Source organism: Martes martes (genome assembly GCF_963455335.1).
Source record: "Martes martes genome assembly, chromosome: 2".
Classification (NCBI taxonomy): domain Eukaryota; kingdom Metazoa; phylum Chordata; class Mammalia; order Carnivora; family Mustelidae; genus Martes; species Martes martes.
In genome coordinates, this window is record NC_137889.1 from 34068513 (window position 1) to 34085343 (window position 16831).

The window sequence follows — 16831 nt, forward strand, 5'->3', positions numbered from 1 at the left end:
TGGTTCGATCCATTATACAGAAAATAAATAACAATTTTCTTCCCCTTTATGTTATTAAAGCTAATTAAAAAAGGAAGTTTGGGGTAGAGAACTAATATTTAAGTTCTTTTCCCTTGACTGGTTTTCATGATCATAGGCAGATGTAGTTCAGAATTTAAAGCTTAGCAATTACAAAGTTAGTACTGGACTATTCAATATTTACAGATATCAGCCTCTACTATGGCTTAGTTGTATCACTTACATCAGATGGGGAATCCAGTGTTTTACTTCGGAAATTTTCTAGCGCTTGAATGATATTTTACATACCAAAAACATCCACATTCACCATTTTCTTTGTCACATTTATTGAAGGAAAAAGATACATTGAAAATATAGAAAGAAACACATCAGACAAGGTCATATTTAAAGTATAATCACAAAGAGAAGGGCAGTTGTTGGTCCAATAGCATCAGTTCTGGTGATATCTTGTAACTGTTCCTTATATCCCATTATGAAGAAGGGACAGAAAAAGTTCATTTGTTCTCCAGTCAAGAACATTCTTTCCTGCCTTAGCCAGTTGCAGAATTGATGCATTTGGGCAGATCTTCAGTCATACATGGATGGAAAGCAGCTCATGAACACAGTTCAGGAGTGTGGTTTGACTACTAGCAACTAATGATTTCCACCTCATTTGTCTTTACCATTTTAAAAAATTATTCAGTGATTCAGTAAATAATTTATGCCCACAGGCATAGCCCCAGTATGTGGCTAGACTTAGATAAGACACATGTATAAGGCGGTAAAGAAGCCAGAACTGGACATTTTCCTATTTAAAGCTTGATGGAATTGTCACTAGAGAAAGTAAACAGAACCAAAATAATTTAGTTGGTCGTGCCCTGGGTTTTAAGAGTTTGAGCTATGGAAAATGGAAATTTAACTCTGGGTTCTAGGGTATGTAAATAAAGGCTTCTTTGTGAAAGATCCTTCAAGAATGGCATTTAAGTTAAATGTGAAACACTGTAGATCCTGGGATACCAATCTGGTGGACTACGGGAAGATCTTTTTATCAGAATGTGTGGCACAGGGTCGTGAAAATGAACCTTGAACCTTGACTCATGACAAATCCATGTGAGCAAAACTGCATAAACATATGGAGACAGAATGAAGTGTTTGTGTCCTCACCTGTATCTCTTAAGAGTTAACAGGTCAGACATTCTTGTCTTGGGCAGTTTAGAGGGGCTGACGCACCTAATCTCCATTGAGGTAGTTCTAATTTCTAAATACTAAAATGATAAGGGTCACCAGGCTTCTGTGCCGTTGGCAGTCCAAGTCTGTCCTGAAATGGTTTATGACATTCTGCGTCCGTCAGAGGAGGATAATACTGCCTGTAGCAGACATAGGCAAATGTCAGGCCAATCATAGATCCAACTAGTACATCTAAAAGAGAGGAGATAAGGTACTTTCTTAATCATACTGGACTCTTAAATCATGTGAAAACACCACACAGTGCTGGGACACCAATATTGAGGGTCTGATTCCAAATCACTGCAATAAAGCGAATAGCTCAGTAAAGCAAGTAAGATGAATTTTTGGTTTCCCAGTGCATATAAAAGTTATGTTAACACTATCCTGTAGTCTACTAAAGCGTACAATAGCACTAGATCTAAAAAAAAAAAGTATATACCTTAATTTAAAAATATTTAATTGCTAAAAAATGCTAACCATCATCTGAGCTTTTCAGCAAGTCATAATCACTGATCACAGATCACCATAACAAATATAATAAAAATATTTAAAACACTACAAGAGTTAGCAAAATATGATGGAGACATGAGGTCAGCAAATGCTGTTGGAAAAATGGCACTGACAGACCTGCCTAGTATAGGGTGCCAGAACCTTCCATTAGTAAAACACAGTTCTCTGTGAAGTGCGGTACAGTGGGGGACACTGATATAGAGAACTTGGCCCTCCAGGTTAACTCTACTTGTTTGGGTGCAAAAAAACCTCAATTTCAGGTTTATGGTTTCTTTAGGCTTTCTCAATTTTATCATAGAGTTAACAGGATTATCTTCAGGTTCTTTCCTAAACACCAAGTCAAAACACATACTTGCGGGTGCCAGGGTGGCTCAGGTCACGATCCTAGGATCCGCCTCCCCCCAGCCCCCAAATTGGGCTCCTTGCTCAGCAGGGAACCTGCTTCTCCCTCTGCCCTTTGTGCCTCCCTCCACTGTCTCTTAAATAAATAAAATTTTAAAAATCCACATCTTTAATAAGTCAAACCTTTTTCCAAGGATGGACTAAATTTTTTTAATTCAACTAGCCAACATATAGTACATCATTAGTTTCTGAGGTAGAATTCAGTGACTCATCAGTTGCATATAATTCCCGGTGCTCATCACATCATGTGCCCTCCTTAATGCCCGTCACCCAGTTACCCCATCCCCCCCGACCTCCCACTAGATTGAATTTTTTAAACATTCAAAACAACAAAAGTTTCACTTACTGCTATTAACCCCTTTTTCACCATTTAAACAGTTCTAGAGGAAGCAATAAACTGTACAGGAGTTGTCCTTCTTTAAAGAAAATCAGCTTATTCTTTAAAATAGGGCTCCCAAGGACTTCAGGGCAATATTATCAGCTTTTGTTTTTAATTATGGGTTTTATGTGAAGATACTCTGTAATTTGGATGTTTTACTATATCATTCAACAAATTTCTCTGGTTTAACTACAATTTATATTTTCTTGAATTTTAGTTTCTGAACAAAAATCTCATGATGATGAACTTGATTTTTTTTTTTTTTACAAACTTGATTTTTATTTTAAGACAGTAAATAAATTGACCTTTGAGGTTTGTTGTAAAAAATTTCTTAGAGGAAAAAAATTCTTAGTTTATTCTGAACCTATGATGCTTCAAAATAACGGAAAAATTGGGACATTTCTCCTTGGTAATCTCTTTAAAAGGAAACTTGGTTCAGAAACCCAGACTATCCCATACCCAATTGTTGATTCATTTAACAGAGTCAGCGTCTCCGTGCCGAATGCTAGGGCTACGGCGGCAGGTGAAACATGCAGACTTACATGGCAGGAACACCCTGCTTACCTTGCCAATGATGCTTATAGTCACATGTGCGGGACAGCGCAATCACAGATGCAAGGAGGAGAGGTGACAGAAAGGCACAGAACCTCCAAGACTTCCCACGGCCTTGTGGTGTGAAGCAATGTAACTTCCCTGCCAGGTAGAAGGAAGCGAAGGCCAGACCAGCAAATGCAACTAGAAGAGGGAAGACCTGTAAGCAGATGTCTTTTAAAGGAAGCTCCCTTGCTCATTTGCAGACAGGTGGCTGGGGGCATAAACGTGCTTTATCCTTTTTTGGTACACTTGTGGTATGGATCATCGATGAGGAGGAAACAGAAGGAAAAATGAAGAACTTTATTGTGTGTCCCAAAGTTAATAATATTTACCCTTGGGAATAGTGTTTGGAATACTAGCAGTAGGACTTTGGGTAGGATTACTTCTTGATGCCTTAGTTTCCTGATGTATAAATAGGAATCATAAAAATAATAGTATCCATCTCTTGGGGCTATTATGATACCAAAAGAGATAAGAATAAAAAATGCTGGGGCACCTGGGTGGCTCAGTGGGTTAAAACCGCCTTCGGCTCAGGTCATGATCCCAGGGTCCTGGGATCAAGCCCCACATCGGGCTCTCTGCCCAGCAGGGAGCCTGCTTCCTTTCCTCTCTCTCTGCCTGCCTCTCTGCCTACTTGTGATCTCTGTCAAATAAATAAATTTCTTTAAAAAAAAAAATAAAAAATGCTTTCCAAAGCACCTTCAATAAAGGTTAGTTAATATTTTTCTAACTAGTACCAGATTGTGGGATCTAGATAAATACAAGACTCATAAAATGTTCAAATCTCATGAAGGTAAACTACTTTCTCTATCCATGAACATTTATCCTAATATTTGAGGCTCAGGCTTATGGAATCTTGGGGTTATTAAAGGAGGGGATTCTCTGGTTTTTAGATACGAGAACAAGAGTAGTGAGGTGGCCCCATCCTCATAAGCTTCCTAAGCTAAACTCAGTGACCCCAAGAAAGCACAGATGCTGAGTCCACGTGGTATTCATACAGGAAGAATGTCCACTAGGGAAGCTCTTGCGGCCCTCATTCACCACGTCCTTCTCCCCTGTGCACGTCAAGTCGGAATGGGCTTGCCCATCGGGGAAGCAGCGGTAGAAGAAGTCTGGCCGTGGCCTGAAAAAATAAACATGGTCTCAACACAGAACCCTTAACAACTTCAGAAATTATTTTTTGGTTGTATCAGATCCTGTTCACAGTTGGTCAAATAGTGTCCCAGGTAAAATGATGAAACTGGATTAAGATAGTCACCATTAAAAGAAAAGCTTTATTTCCAGGGTCTACATTTAAGGGGGGGGCAGTCCAGCACACAATTATTTTTTAGGGCAAAGAGCAAGTCACACTGTAGCTTCAGGGTATTCTAGTGGACACCGACCCCGCTGTGCTGGTCGGTGGGAAACACTGTTCAGGGCAGGAAAGAGCCCAGGTGACTTGAGCCCAAGTCACCCACAGGACAGCTATAGGGGAGGGAGGCCATGTTCGGTGAAAAGAACAAGGTCAGACAGGTTGGGGAAAGGGGGAGGAAGAAGATGGGTGGTGCCACGCCATTAACTATCTCCTGCAGACGGGAAGCCCGAGGCAGGCACTGGGGTGCAGACTCTGGTCACTCACCTGCCCACGATCAGTTTTATTGTGTTAGTAAAGACACCGTTCAGAGCCAGGGCAAGGCTGGCAGCTGGAAAGTAAAGAAACTTACTGTTAGTGGGTTTTGCCTAAGAGGACTTGCATGGTCATGGTCTCATCAAGAGAACAGCTGTGGTCTTTTTTTTTCTTTAAAGATTTTATTTATTGGGCGCCTGGGTGGCTCAATCATTAAGTGGCTACCTTCGGCTCAGGTCATGATCCCAGGGTCCTGGGATTGAGCCCCACACTGGGCTCCCTGCTCAGCAGGGAGCCTGCTTCCCTGCTTCTCTCCCACTCCCACTGCTCGTGTTCCTGCTCTTGTTGTCTGTCAGATAAATAAATAAAATATTTTTTAAAAATAAAAAGATTTTATTTATTTGACAGAGAGAGACACAGTGAGAGAGGGAACAGAGGCAGGGGAGTAGGAGAGGGAGATGGATCCCAGGACACTGGGATCATGACCTGAGCCAAAGGCAGCTGCTTAACGACTGAGCCACGCAGGCGCCCCAGCCATGGTCTTTCTGAGATAGGAACGGTCAGGCTCCAGCCAGAGCTGAGCAGAAAAATCATTCTAGGCCTGAAGGTGGTGGAGTACAGAGAGCGCTTCCAGACTAGGCCGAATACGTTTCTGGGGTACCAGTCATTCAGCACATTGTTCACCTCGGAGGTCAACTATGTTCTCAGAGTGCCAGCTTTCTCACGGGTGACAACGCGGGTACAGGGGAGACAGGATGACTAGGAACATAGAACTCCGTGGCCTCCACAGGCAGAGGTCACACCTCCAGTGGCTGAGATGCCAGCACTGTGCAGATAGATCAACCCAGCCAGGGAGGGCTCGTTCTTACCCAGGCAGGCTTGTTTGCTGTCGGTCGCACCAGCCTTCTTGAGACATCGGGCCAAGAGGATCAGAGACAGTGGGGAGAGAAATGCAATGACCTGAAACAGAAGATGGTAGAGGTTAAAAAAAAAAAAAAAACCTCAAACCAAACCCCCAGTAAAACCACACAGCTAGTGGTTCAAGCAGTGCGGACAGGGAAGAGAGATGGAGGGGACAGCGGAAGGCACAGGTCAGACCTAGCGGGTCCCTGTCAGTGTACGCTGTGGCAACATCTGCGGGTTGATGGGGCAGGCACCTGCTCCACCAGGAACGCCACGCCATCAGCCATTACTCTAAGTGACCGGTTACCTCAGTCCATCCTAAGGAGCAGAGCTCACAGAACGTGTCTTTTGGGCCAAAACTGGCATCTTGCGCTCTCAATTTGGATCGTTATCATAAGGAAACAAGAAGTTGAGCCCCTCATCAAAGGGAGCAAGATGCTCCCCACGAAAGACGGTCTCCAGATCACCCTGGAGCTGGACGGACCGCCGCCTACTCCCTAGCATCGAGCTCGTCCTAAATATTAAGGGTCGGAAGGAAGCTAGTTCTCCACGCACAAACATGGGCTTGGTGGGGAAATACTCGGCTTCCACATACGGATTCCGGTAAAGCCACATCTCCTCGGGTTGGATCAGCCTCTGGAAGGGAGGGAGGAGCTCCGTTACCCTAGAGGGGAAACAAAAATGTGCAGAACGCGTTGGTTTGCTTCCGGCCGGGGCTGCTCGTCGGGACTTCCCACCGCTACCCTCCCCCTCACCTGCACCGGGAGCCCCGGGCCGAGGCAGGGGCCACCCGGCCGCCGGCCGCCCCGGGCCGAGGCAGGGGCCACCCGGCCGCCTGCCGCCGGCGGGGGGAATGGGGGGGCGGTGGCCCAGGGGCGCGGGCCGTGGGGTCCCAGCGGCAGCACGCTTACAGGAAGGCCGTGAACAGGGCGAGCCGCACGCCCAGCTCGGCACCGAGGGCCGCCACCTTCCCCATCCTGCCGTCAGCCGACAGACGCCGCGCTGACGTGGCAGCTCTTGCGGCGGCGGCAGCGGCGGGAGGCGAGGCCGCCCCGGGGAGGGCCGTCCCGGGGGTGGGGGGTCGGGCCTCGGCGGCTCGGGGGCGCGGGCTGGCGGACGCTGGGCGAACTGCACCCGAGGAAGGCGTCGCAGCCACTTCACTGCTCAAGCGGGTCGGCCATCCCTCGGCGCCGCTCTGAGAGCCCCGGCTGGCGGCAGGAAGGAGGCGCCCGCAGTGCCATTCCTGCCATTCCAGGGGACACCGACCACGAGCGGGCGCCCGGCGTCTAGCCGAGCGACGACAGGCCTCCGCGGAGTCTGCTTAGTCGCCGGGATGAAAGTGACGCACATCTCCCCTTCCCGCCGTTCGCTCCATAGTCTCCCACCACACTAAGCAAGAAGCAACATTCTCCAAGGACCTTCCCTCTGTGAAAACACCACCAAACCCCACGTTATCGGCTCCAAGCTTATTTGCGACAGCATTTTGAAGGTCCTCGGGTCATCGGCCTGGCACTGGGTGCCTGCCCTCCCCATTATGACCTCTCGCCCAGCAGTTGTGGCAAGAAACTACAGGCAATGAACAAGTCCACAGTTTGATTTGGAACATACAGGACAATTTATTGAAGTCAATCTCAAGCAAAATCTGAAGTCAGTGGAATGTCATTAAGAACCTTTCCAAATTAATCCTCACGGAAGCAAAAAACACATCTGAATTCCAAAGTATTTGTAAAATAAAAAAGGCAACATCTCAGTAAATATAATGTACAAAAATTTATGTTCCTACCGGCACACACAGTAGTAAGAAGCTTAAAATTCCAGGCAATCCTAAATATACTATAACTAGTCAACAATAAGCTATCTATATACAGGTTAACCAAGCTTTACACGTTTCACACTATGCAGTAAAACATAGGCCATTCAACAAAACCCCCAAAATATCATATATCTTGAAGTCTATGTGGCAACATCAAGTCATTATACAATAATGCCCTAGTGGAACGCCCCCCAGGGAAAATGAACACTAATCCCTTAGTGTCAAGAGCTTCTAGCCAAGTCACAGAAACTCAAAAGAGATTGACTTTAGTGAATATTGATGCTTTGTTATTAAAGACTCAAGTCTCAAGTGATTTAGGCAAAATAACATTTCACAGGATCTACAAATTTATTACAGATAAACAAAGTACAGAAATAACCAATCTACAAAGGTCATTATCATAAAGATCACAAGAAAAAGAAAACAGAATCTGTAGGTATCTGTGTTTGCTGTGCAATATCACAAGTGGTTACAAATGAATTTCTCCTATCAATTCCAATTATGCACACACCCTTGTATAGAAAAAGGATCTTATTAGCCAGTTGTAATCATCATTTAGTATCAATCATCATTTAGCATCTTGGTCATCGGAGGCAATGTGATTTTCTTTTTTAACAGAGGGTATGTGACAGCACAAATGAGATAAAGAGCAATATTAATGACAACAGAGTAAAAAAGTAAATTGTATCCAGTCCACTCCTAACCCGACAAGAATACCTCATACATACCTCGTCTCGGTGATCTGATGGACACTGCGCCCCGCGTGCACACGTTGGAGGTCTGTGGCAGGTGGGGGGGGGGGGGACCGGCACCTGAGGGGGCTTGCCTGCCAACTCGCAGATCCGGAGGGTCACATAAGAAAACTAAGGACTGAATAAATGACTTTGGCAACTGTTTACCTTTTTCGCTTTTTCTTACATGTAACTGACTTTCACAGGCTACAGAAGGGCAGGCTGCTCTCCTCCTCCCCACACACACACATCTGTGCCACAAGCACCTGAACTTGTCACTTAAGCAATGGACTGACGGAGAAAAGAACGGAAATGGTTTCTGAAACACACACAGACTACACCCTGTGTTTCAGGAGTGTAACGTAAGTGCAAATTTTTGTTTTTTTCCCCTACAGAGGCATATATATTAAAAGGAAAGAAGAGGTGCATGGGGATGGGGTTGACAAAAATACAAGAGAAAGAACACACATGGGAAATACTCATAAAAATGCTGGTATTTCACGCAACAGTCTCTTCCTCGAATGTGTACATGAAATCTGAGCTATCCGCTGTGGACACTCCATCCCATTCGCAGAACTTTGCCTTTAATCCAAGTTGAAGAGGACAAGAGACTAGGCTATTTGTTTTCAAAACAGTATACAAAACAATGCTTTCTACTTCATAAATTTAAAAATAACTGTAAAATAAGGGGAATCTGAAGAGTTTCAAGTACTTAAAAAACCTGAATTCAATGAGGCAGAGGTCTCAATGTTAAAGTGACTACTTCGTACCTGTGGTAAACATTGTCATTCCCCCTCCCTCACCCTGTTCTAACCCCCTTTTCTTCCTGTACCCCGCCCCGGGGAAAAGTTGGTAGATTTCAGTATGTACACATTTCCAACTTTTCAATATTCGTTAATACATGGCAAAGCCGTCTAATCAGATCTCTCCCTAGCTTAGCTGAAAATGGAGGCGAGTTCTCCTCTCGATTTACAGACAACCAGGGACCAACTGCAAGTGGCCCTAGGCCAACGGAAATCATTCCAAATGATCACTTTGTGTGTGCAGCAACCTGGCCAACTCCGGCAGTCGAATCCGCTCCGCCCGGCAATAGAGCCACTTGCCAGTAGCATCGCACCTCCTCCCAGGTGAGCTTCCCAAGCCCGAAGGGCTCTACCACAACCTGTGTCCTTATCCTCTTGGGACATGGCATGTGGCAGCTCCCTGATTTCAAGGTGAATGCTAAAGGAAGCTCTGTACTTAACAATGAAATGAAGGACCAGCCATGAACCTGGGGTGTCCAGTGATGACATTCTGTAGGGCTGCTCTCTGCCGTCCAGTCTGGCTCTGACCCTGATTAGAACACAGACTGCGCAGTGAGGCCAAAAGGAAACTACTTCATGAGCCAAGAGAGAAACTTGTCCAACAGCCTGCCTGCTCTGAGAGTCCTTTACATGGTTATCTCAGAATTTCAAAACATTATTTACAAGCATGTTTCCAAGTATTATGTGGAAATAGCAGAAGGGAGCTCAGAGCCACCCCCCCATTATTATTATTATTATTATTATTTTAGTTTTTACAAACAAACATTTGTTTGTTTGAACACACAGAGAGCTCCAAGTTTCAGTGATTCTAAAAGTCGGCCTATCTATAGCTCAGGCCAGATCATTTCTGAGAATTAAGGTAGAGTAGGAACTTAAGATAAAAATGAAAATAAAACCCACCTCCCTCATGACTCTAACCCTGATTAGCTATTAAAGAAAAGAATCACTTCCTCCAGCCTTGCTGGCCTTCCAGGAATGAGGGGCAGGTGATCGCAACCCTCCTGACCCCCCCACTGGCCACGGGCCAGCCCCTGTCTGCACCGTGCATGCCGGAAGGGCCCATTTCCTCTACAGTTGTAACCCATCAGATTTCTGAAGCTTTATGCTGATCATCAAAAACTTTACATTCACTTTTTCCAAAGAAAACATGACGCTAAAAAACAAACAAAAACCACCATTATCCCATGATGCTTTAAAAGTTATCTCATTTTTGGACGAGAATAAAACCCAACCATTTCTGCTCTGACCACAGATTTGACAGTTAACAAATACCAACTACAGGCCACGAGAGAGCAACGCGTCCTTTGGCCCACTGGGTTGGTGAGGCGCAGGCAAGCACGGCGTGTGCGCGCGCTGCGCACGGGAAACACAGCTTTCTCCCCCTGCTTTCCACTTCCACAGCCTGCAACGTGAAGAGACGTAAGACAGGTGGGTCGTGATGCCACGGAGGTGTGAGGAGAGCTCTGGGCCACTGGCGGGACGAAAGCCTCTTTCTGGACCACTAAAGAGCACTCCTGGATGAAGCCTCCAGAGCTGTAGTTAGCTATTTTGTTTTTTACCCTAATTTCTGAAATGGCAGAATGATCCGGTTAGGTACCCTCCCACCCCCTCAAAAAAAGATTTAAAAATCTCAGCAGAGCCATTATGACAAAATGTGACATGATGAGGAAGCTGCATATGAAAATACTGAAACCTAAGGTATTTGTAAGTATACGGATGGACCCTGGCTTACCATATAAAAGTCATCAGATATTAAATAGCACTAAGTCCAAAACAAAGCAAGAGAAGAGTTCATGTGGGATACGGTTTCAACAAGAGTTATATTTTGAATGTTAAAAGAAATCCTTCATATTAGTAAGTTTAAAAAAAGCAAACATTTATCTCATATATATATATATACACACACATATATATATATAAAATAAAGTTTTAGTATGATAAAACCTAGATTTTCTTAAATTATTTTTTAAAAGGATATCAAACTATATAGTTGCTCAAGAGCAAAGTTTAGTGTTTTGGTGCACTGTGCTGCACGTTACTGGTAGCGATTCGATCTGGTAACATGCACAGCATTTTCCATTTTGCTCTTTCTCCTGGGACCATATCTAATCAAGAGAATTCCTGGAGGCTCTCTAAGTTACCTCAGAATTAATTGCTGGAATCAGGCAAATGGCAGTTTAGGAGCTTAAGTAAAGGAATTGTAGTGTGATATTTTTTTTTGTTTGTTTTATGTTGTTTTTTTTTACAAGAGAAAATCCAGTTCAATTGCACATTTACATTAAAAAAAAGAGAGAGAGAGAGGCACAAAACAGCTTTTTTTTTTTCTTTTTTCCAGAGAAGAACTCTAAATTGATAAGAAAAAAGGAACACACATAACTGAAGGAACGTGGCCGAGCATCTCCCCTCCCTCCCTTCCTAAGGTTCCCAGGTACTTCTTGAGGGAAAATAAATGCCACCAGGTACCAGCAATCGTAAGCAGTCAAAATTCACAGAGAAAGTTAACGTTCATTCAAGCTAGCCCTAGAATTCTACTTAGTACAGTGTGACAACGTCTGACATTACTAATTAGTTCATACAAGGACTACTGGAATATACATATTCCAAAGCATTAAATGCAAGTGAACTTTGTGGTTAGACATCTTGGTACAATGGCATCTAGGAGATCCAAGCGTCACAGCCAACCATTTTTGCTAACACTGCTTTCTTGGGAGCTTCCCTAAGTGCTTCCTAAGACGAAGTGTGTTTGTGTGGCTCTTATACACCCTGTAGAAGCGCTTCCCCTTCCTCAGCGGGGCAATTTTAATTAGTAGATAATACTAAATAGAAACTGTTTACATATAACCGGAAGATGTCCCTACCCCTTCCACCCCCCAAATGAGGAACTAAACCAGAAAGACCTACTCAGATACAACTGTGACTCGCTTGTGTTGTTTTCACCAGGAAAGACGGCCAGCAGGTGGCCAGCAGACAGGGAATGTTTGATTTGGGGAGGGAAGCGGACAGGAAAGGAAACGCGCCTAATACCCTCCAGGTCAGACTAGCAGCTCCGTGACACGGCACAGAATGACCCAACTCTGGGTCTGGGCCTTCCGTCTCCCTCCAGCTGCCTCTGTCCACATGTCGGAGCAACAGGCACGACCACGCCAATGCTGCATTTGCTTCCACATAAACACACTTCATCAAAATGTCCACTGTCAGTGGAAAACATTTCAAACTCAGTGAGGGCACCTGTTTTTGTTTTTCTCCGGAACTAAAAACCACATTATCTACCTTTCTAGGTAAAGGTATCCCAACACGAAGCTGGCCTAGGTGCAGACCACTGAGGGTAAAATCTACTGAGGCGTTTTGTTTTCAAGAGGCAAGATTCAGGACTCGCACAGCGCCCTTCTCTGAGCCAAGAAAAGACATCTGGGAGGAAAGAGAAGTGAGCCTACCTACTGCTCAGCGGAGAGGTATATAAAGGTCATCAGAGCCTTTTCTAGAGGGCCTGCTCCAAATGCTACTTCAAACACACACGCACACGCACACTGAATAGACTACCTGAACTACACTTCTCCAGAGTTTTAAAAAATGAAAATAAATAAAGGAATGAGGGTTACTTTTTTGCTTTTTACACCCAAGGAACACATCCTAGACTTAAAATTTATCTCATTAACAAAATTTCTTTTTCTCTTCGTTGTTTTCAAAGTGAAGACATCTCTTTTTCCCCCCGCTGCAAAGGCATGGAAGCATAATAAAAGGCAAGAGAAGACCAAGGGAATTTGGCCGGCCACGAAAGAATCCCCAACCCACAAAACAGAAAAACAGCCCCAGGCCACCCGCTTCTGCCCGAGCGCTCCAGGCCCCAGCGCGCATAGCCACAAGGCGGCGCCCGGGGCAGGGGCTGTGCGCGCGCGGCAGCGGCTTTCTCCTGCCAACGTGCCACCGAGTCACTTGTTTCTTTTCCTTTTTTTTTCATCTCAATAAAAAGAAAAAAAAAATCACCACCCATTTATTCTTTCAGTTCTTCTCCATGATCTTGTGACTCCAATTTGCATTTGATCTTGCTCCAGTATTCTGCGGACACAGGAGACTCGGGGTCGTGCTCGGAGCAGCAGAGCCGGCCTTCCAGAGCAGAGGGGACGAGAGCGCCCTCTTCATGATCTTTACAAAATGAGTGTGGGCAGAACTCGCAGAAGGAGACGGCAGCACGGCTGCACTCCTCGCACTGATGCCACGGGCATTCCCACTTTCCTACAGAGGGGTGCGGACAGGGAAAAGAGCCCCATTAGTGCCCCTCTTGATTACCCATGAAAAACCCAAGTTTGTACCATCTGCTGAGACTGGAGACTGAATTCAATCAGAACACAACTCCAAATTCTGGCCAAACTTATGTGAGTGTACTACTGAGAATGGATGTGCACTGCGTCCCAAACTCACTGCCAGAGAGAGGAGCCAACTGCTCGCCCACGGTAACAAGGCCCGAGAAACCAATCCTCCTGGCCCACACCTATCCCACATTTGCAGACAGACTTTTCACTAGCATACTTTGTTTGCTAGTGTTGGTTGTTCTGTTCGTTATCCATCCCGTGGCTCCACTAAGAAGAGTGAAGTACATTCTAGGTGACACATCACTGGCCAAGACGCAAGTCAGGGAAAGGGTCCCGAAAGGCTCGCTTACCATATGGTGGCTGAGTCAGGTTAAGGCATAAGAGGTGGTATGCTTTGGGACAGTCTTTTTTGTCACACATGACCAGCTCTCCACCATCTCCACATTGAAAACAGTAGTCTTCATGCATCTGCTTTGGTTCTGCTTTGATTTTTCGCCTCTTCTGTTTTAACTTAGCATTTTTGGCTTTTTCTTCGGCTGTTGACGCACATGTCGACTGGCAGGGAGAAGGAGAACACGGCGTGTGAGGCTCTACATGGAAAGGGAGCTCCCATAGCCTCACACTCATCTGAGTTCTCTTAAGCTCTATTGTTCAGTTACCTAAAAACCAGCAGGAGGACTTCTCCCATAACAGTACTGTAATAAAAATAAGGCCTCATTTTCACTGATTTTTGAATACGGCGCTTTGTTTTTTTAAATTGCAAGGATTCACATACCGCAGAACTCACCACTTCAAAGTGGCTCATCCCGTGGTTTTGGGTATAGTGTGAATTTTTAAGAAGTTTTTGAAAAGGATGTTGGTAACTTCAGATTCAATGAGAAATACAAACATCTCTTCAGAACCTGATGGATTTAAGATTTGCTTCACTGGAAAGTCAGAGAGTCTACACTCTAGTTAACACGATGGCTGCGAACTGAACTGGGGACCCATTCGCCGGCCTGGGGCACTCGCTCCCTGCACCACTGACCTTGGGCCGCACTCCCAGGAAGCCGCTGCAGTTTTCTGCCCCACAGTGGCATTCTGTTCTGCCGTTGCCCAGACAATCCAGGTTATAATTAAATGTTAACTCCATCCCTAAAGTAAGACAAATAATTACTCATACTCGAGTCACAGGGAAGAGACATGCTGTCACACACGCACTCTCATAATGAAAAGAGAGACATAATTCTGACCTGAAGGCTTTTCCCTCACCCGTGCTCCACACTGAAGAGCGACGGGGGAGAAACAACAGAGGAAAACATGCCCATCCACCAAATATTGCAGAAAAAACAGTCTATAAGAGCTGTCATATCCTTCTCATTGAAGTGGTCAGAAACTATGTAACAGAGACCAAGAATTGGAAATCTGTGCTCGGGAGAAAAGGGCTTTGGTTTAGCTCGCTTTTCTAAAGCTAATTTACATGGCTTTCTGAATGAACAGTAGGGCCGTGAGTAGCAGCGACCACACGGTCTCTGGTGATTAATGCTTTAGAGTGTGCTCAGGGAAGAGCTCACAGTGTGGATTTACTAGTCACACCAAAGACCCGGGGACTCGAACCAGGACGTCCAAGCTTGCTGCTGGCTGGTCCTGAACAGAGTCCCCAGGATCCGCTACAGCTCTTCCCTTCTCACCCATTTCTCTAAACACTGGCAGAGAAGCAGCTAAGTGAGGCTGGTAAGATGCTGGGCAGCTGAGGGAACAGGGAAGCAGTAACTGCCTTCGGAAGCTTTTCGCGTCTAATGTGAAACAGACTGATCTTTCAACCAAAAAGCAAACAAACAGCCCCCCTCACACACACAAACCAAGCAAGCAGCTGATGTTAACCCAGTATGTTAATACTTCAAATAAGAGAACAAAAGCTTAAACATCTGGTTGTATTGTGCAGACAGCAATAATTGAGAGAAGTCATTCAGGAGGGTCGTGGACACACAGGATTCTGTAACATCCTCTTGGACAGAAAGGCTCTTGCTTAACTCCCTTTTGCAGGACACGGATTTTCACTTCTTCGTGGCAGATAACAATTCCAAATGTAACCCCGTCATACTTGAATAAATACTTGAGCATCAAACCTGGAAGGATATTCTGCCCAGAGAGGGGCACATGGGGAGCAAATAGCTTTTTTACCTGCAGGAATATCACAAAGGGCGAAAAGCCCCACTCGAACATCTCCATTCACTGTCCACTTCTGTGTTTCACAGTTTGGATTACAACTGTGGTTCATAAAGCGAGAGTAATTTCCTTTGGGGCCAGCATCAATTATACGGTCCTTCAGAAAGAAAAGAGATGGAGGTAGCTTTGACATAAAATCAAGTACAAGCCTATCTCAGAAACATGCAACACCAGCCCAAGTCTATGGCAGCTGCCAACTCCCCCAACACATGCTCTCAGGGCCAGTGACCAAGTTGTCTACTTTATTTGATGAGCTTCAAGCCAAGGCAATGAAGATAAAGTGGAACTCAGTTTCTATTTTTTTTAAACTTTGTTTCTAGACACAGATCATAGAAAAATGCTACTTAGAAAATGAACTGGCCGCGGGGGGAGCGCAGAGTTCAGCCAGCAGCCTGGGGTGGGAACCACGCTGCTGGCTGTCAGCCCTCCTTTCCTGCAAAACCAGTGTGGGGGTAAATGCACAGGACAGCGCGCCATAAAGAGGGACAGAGGAAGTATGGGAGACTTTCCTCTGAATGAAGATCCGGACGTTTGATCAACGGAAGGGCTATCACGTGAGACATATTCTCCAGCGGTTACCTGCTCCTCTTATTTTCACTTACACTGACGTTCAGAACACAGTAAAAAGCTCAACATTCTGGCCCTGAATTCAAACTCTGATCATCTGGATGAGCTCTGGAGGACGGAGCCTCCCAAGTGTCATCAAGATGGCTGGAGGGCCTCTGACAGTGAGCAGCGGACTTAAAGAGCCACTCAGCCATCAGAAATAAATGGCATTTTATATTTATGAAATTTATGTTCCTGAAAGTGGTAAAACTGTCAAACAATGACATATCAGTTAAGACAGAGTTCTTGTAAGTGATTTCCAGTTCTTACTTTTAATGATATTCTAACTCAGTTTCAGGGAGAGCCTGGAACATACAAAACATGGGTACTGGTCTTGGCCCTTCACTCTACTGTGACAAGATATCCAACAGATCGCTTGTCAGGGCTGGACCTCAGTTTCCCATCCTCCGCAAATCAGAGGGCTGCTGAAGAAATGACACAAGATAACAGATGTCCCGAATGTGCAGCAAATGGGACTTATGAGCACATGGATTAATCTAGCAGCTTTACTGTCATTTCATTTATGATGGCACCCATTTGTCCTAACTCAGACACAAAGTTTCAGTACACAGAACAATTCAGAGTTAGAATTTTTGCTAAATCAGAACTTGAATGGGGCTTTAAAACTAAGCATGAGAAAGCCGACTGTCTCTGTCAGTGACAGAGAAACTGAGGGCCAGGTCCTTCAGTGACTAAGAAGAGCTGAGACAAAAAGCCCATATGTCTGCACTGGTCTTGGTCA

At 45.1% G+C, this 16831-nt stretch overlaps 2 protein-coding genes and 1 long non-coding RNA gene across 6 annotated transcripts in view; 1 reads left to right on the forward strand and 2 right to left on the reverse strand.

Moving 5' to 3' along the window:
- Window positions 1-320: 320 nt before the first annotated feature.
- On the reverse strand, window positions 321-6993 carry PLPP5 (phospholipid phosphatase 5). 4 transcript variants are annotated; one of them, XM_080831301.1, is made up of 7 exons: window positions 6885-6993; window positions 6214-6282; window positions 5585-5675; window positions 4728-4791; window positions 4108-4232; window positions 3080-3250; window positions 321-1416 (listed from the first exon to the last, which is right to left on the reverse strand). In XM_080831301.1, exons 1-7 carry the CDS (start codon window positions 6966-6968, stop codon window positions 1256-1258), a joined length of 765 nt encoding a protein of 254 aa, XP_080687427.1. In that variant the 5' UTR covers window positions 6969-6993; the 3' UTR covers window positions 321-1255. The 4 variants fall into 4 exon arrangements, with proteins under 4 accessions (XP_080687427.1, XP_080687428.1, XP_080687429.1 ...); XM_080831302.1 differs by having other exon boundaries at window positions 6174-6282; window positions 6885-6903; XM_080831303.1 differs by lacking the exon at window positions 6885-6993 and adding an exon at window positions 6530-6877 and having other exon boundaries at window positions 6174-6282.
- A 1692-nt stretch (window positions 6994-8685) lies between these two features.
- LOC308359995 lies at window positions 8686-12926 on the forward strand. Its single transcript, XR_013968488.1, has 4 exons — window positions 8686-9289; window positions 10218-10393; window positions 11301-11393; window positions 12244-12926. It is a non-coding gene; the product is annotated as an uncharacterized lncRNA (long non-coding RNA).
- The window catches only part of NSD3 (nuclear receptor binding SET domain protein 3), a 119132-nt gene continuing 113234 nt past the window's right edge, over window positions 10934-16831 (reverse strand). The window contains exons 22-25 of the mRNA XM_080831345.1: window positions 15439-15580; window positions 14303-14409; window positions 13626-13830; window positions 10934-13198 (exon numbers count right to left, since the gene is read on the reverse strand). Of these exons, the coding sequence (XP_080687471.1) occupies window positions 12957-13198; window positions 13626-13830; window positions 14303-14409; window positions 15439-15580 (696 nt within the window). The 3' untranslated portion in view covers window positions 10934-12956. The remainder of the gene's footprint in view (window positions 13199-13625; window positions 13831-14302; window positions 14410-15438; window positions 15581-16831) is intronic.

Coding starts and splice junctions, on each gene's coding strand:
- PLPP5 (XM_080831303.1), bottom strand. CDS start 6,594: ATGGGGAAGGTGGCGGCCCTCGGTGCCGAGCTGGGCGTGCGGCTCGCC. Junction 4,792..5,584: donor CAGCAAACAAGCCTGCCTGG/GTAAGAACGAGC, acceptor TTTACTTTCCAG/CTGCCAGCCTTGCCCTGGCT. Junction 1,417..3,079: donor CTATAAGCATCATTGGCAAG/GTAAGCAGGGTG, acceptor CCTCTCTTTTAG/ATGTACTAGTTGGATCTATG.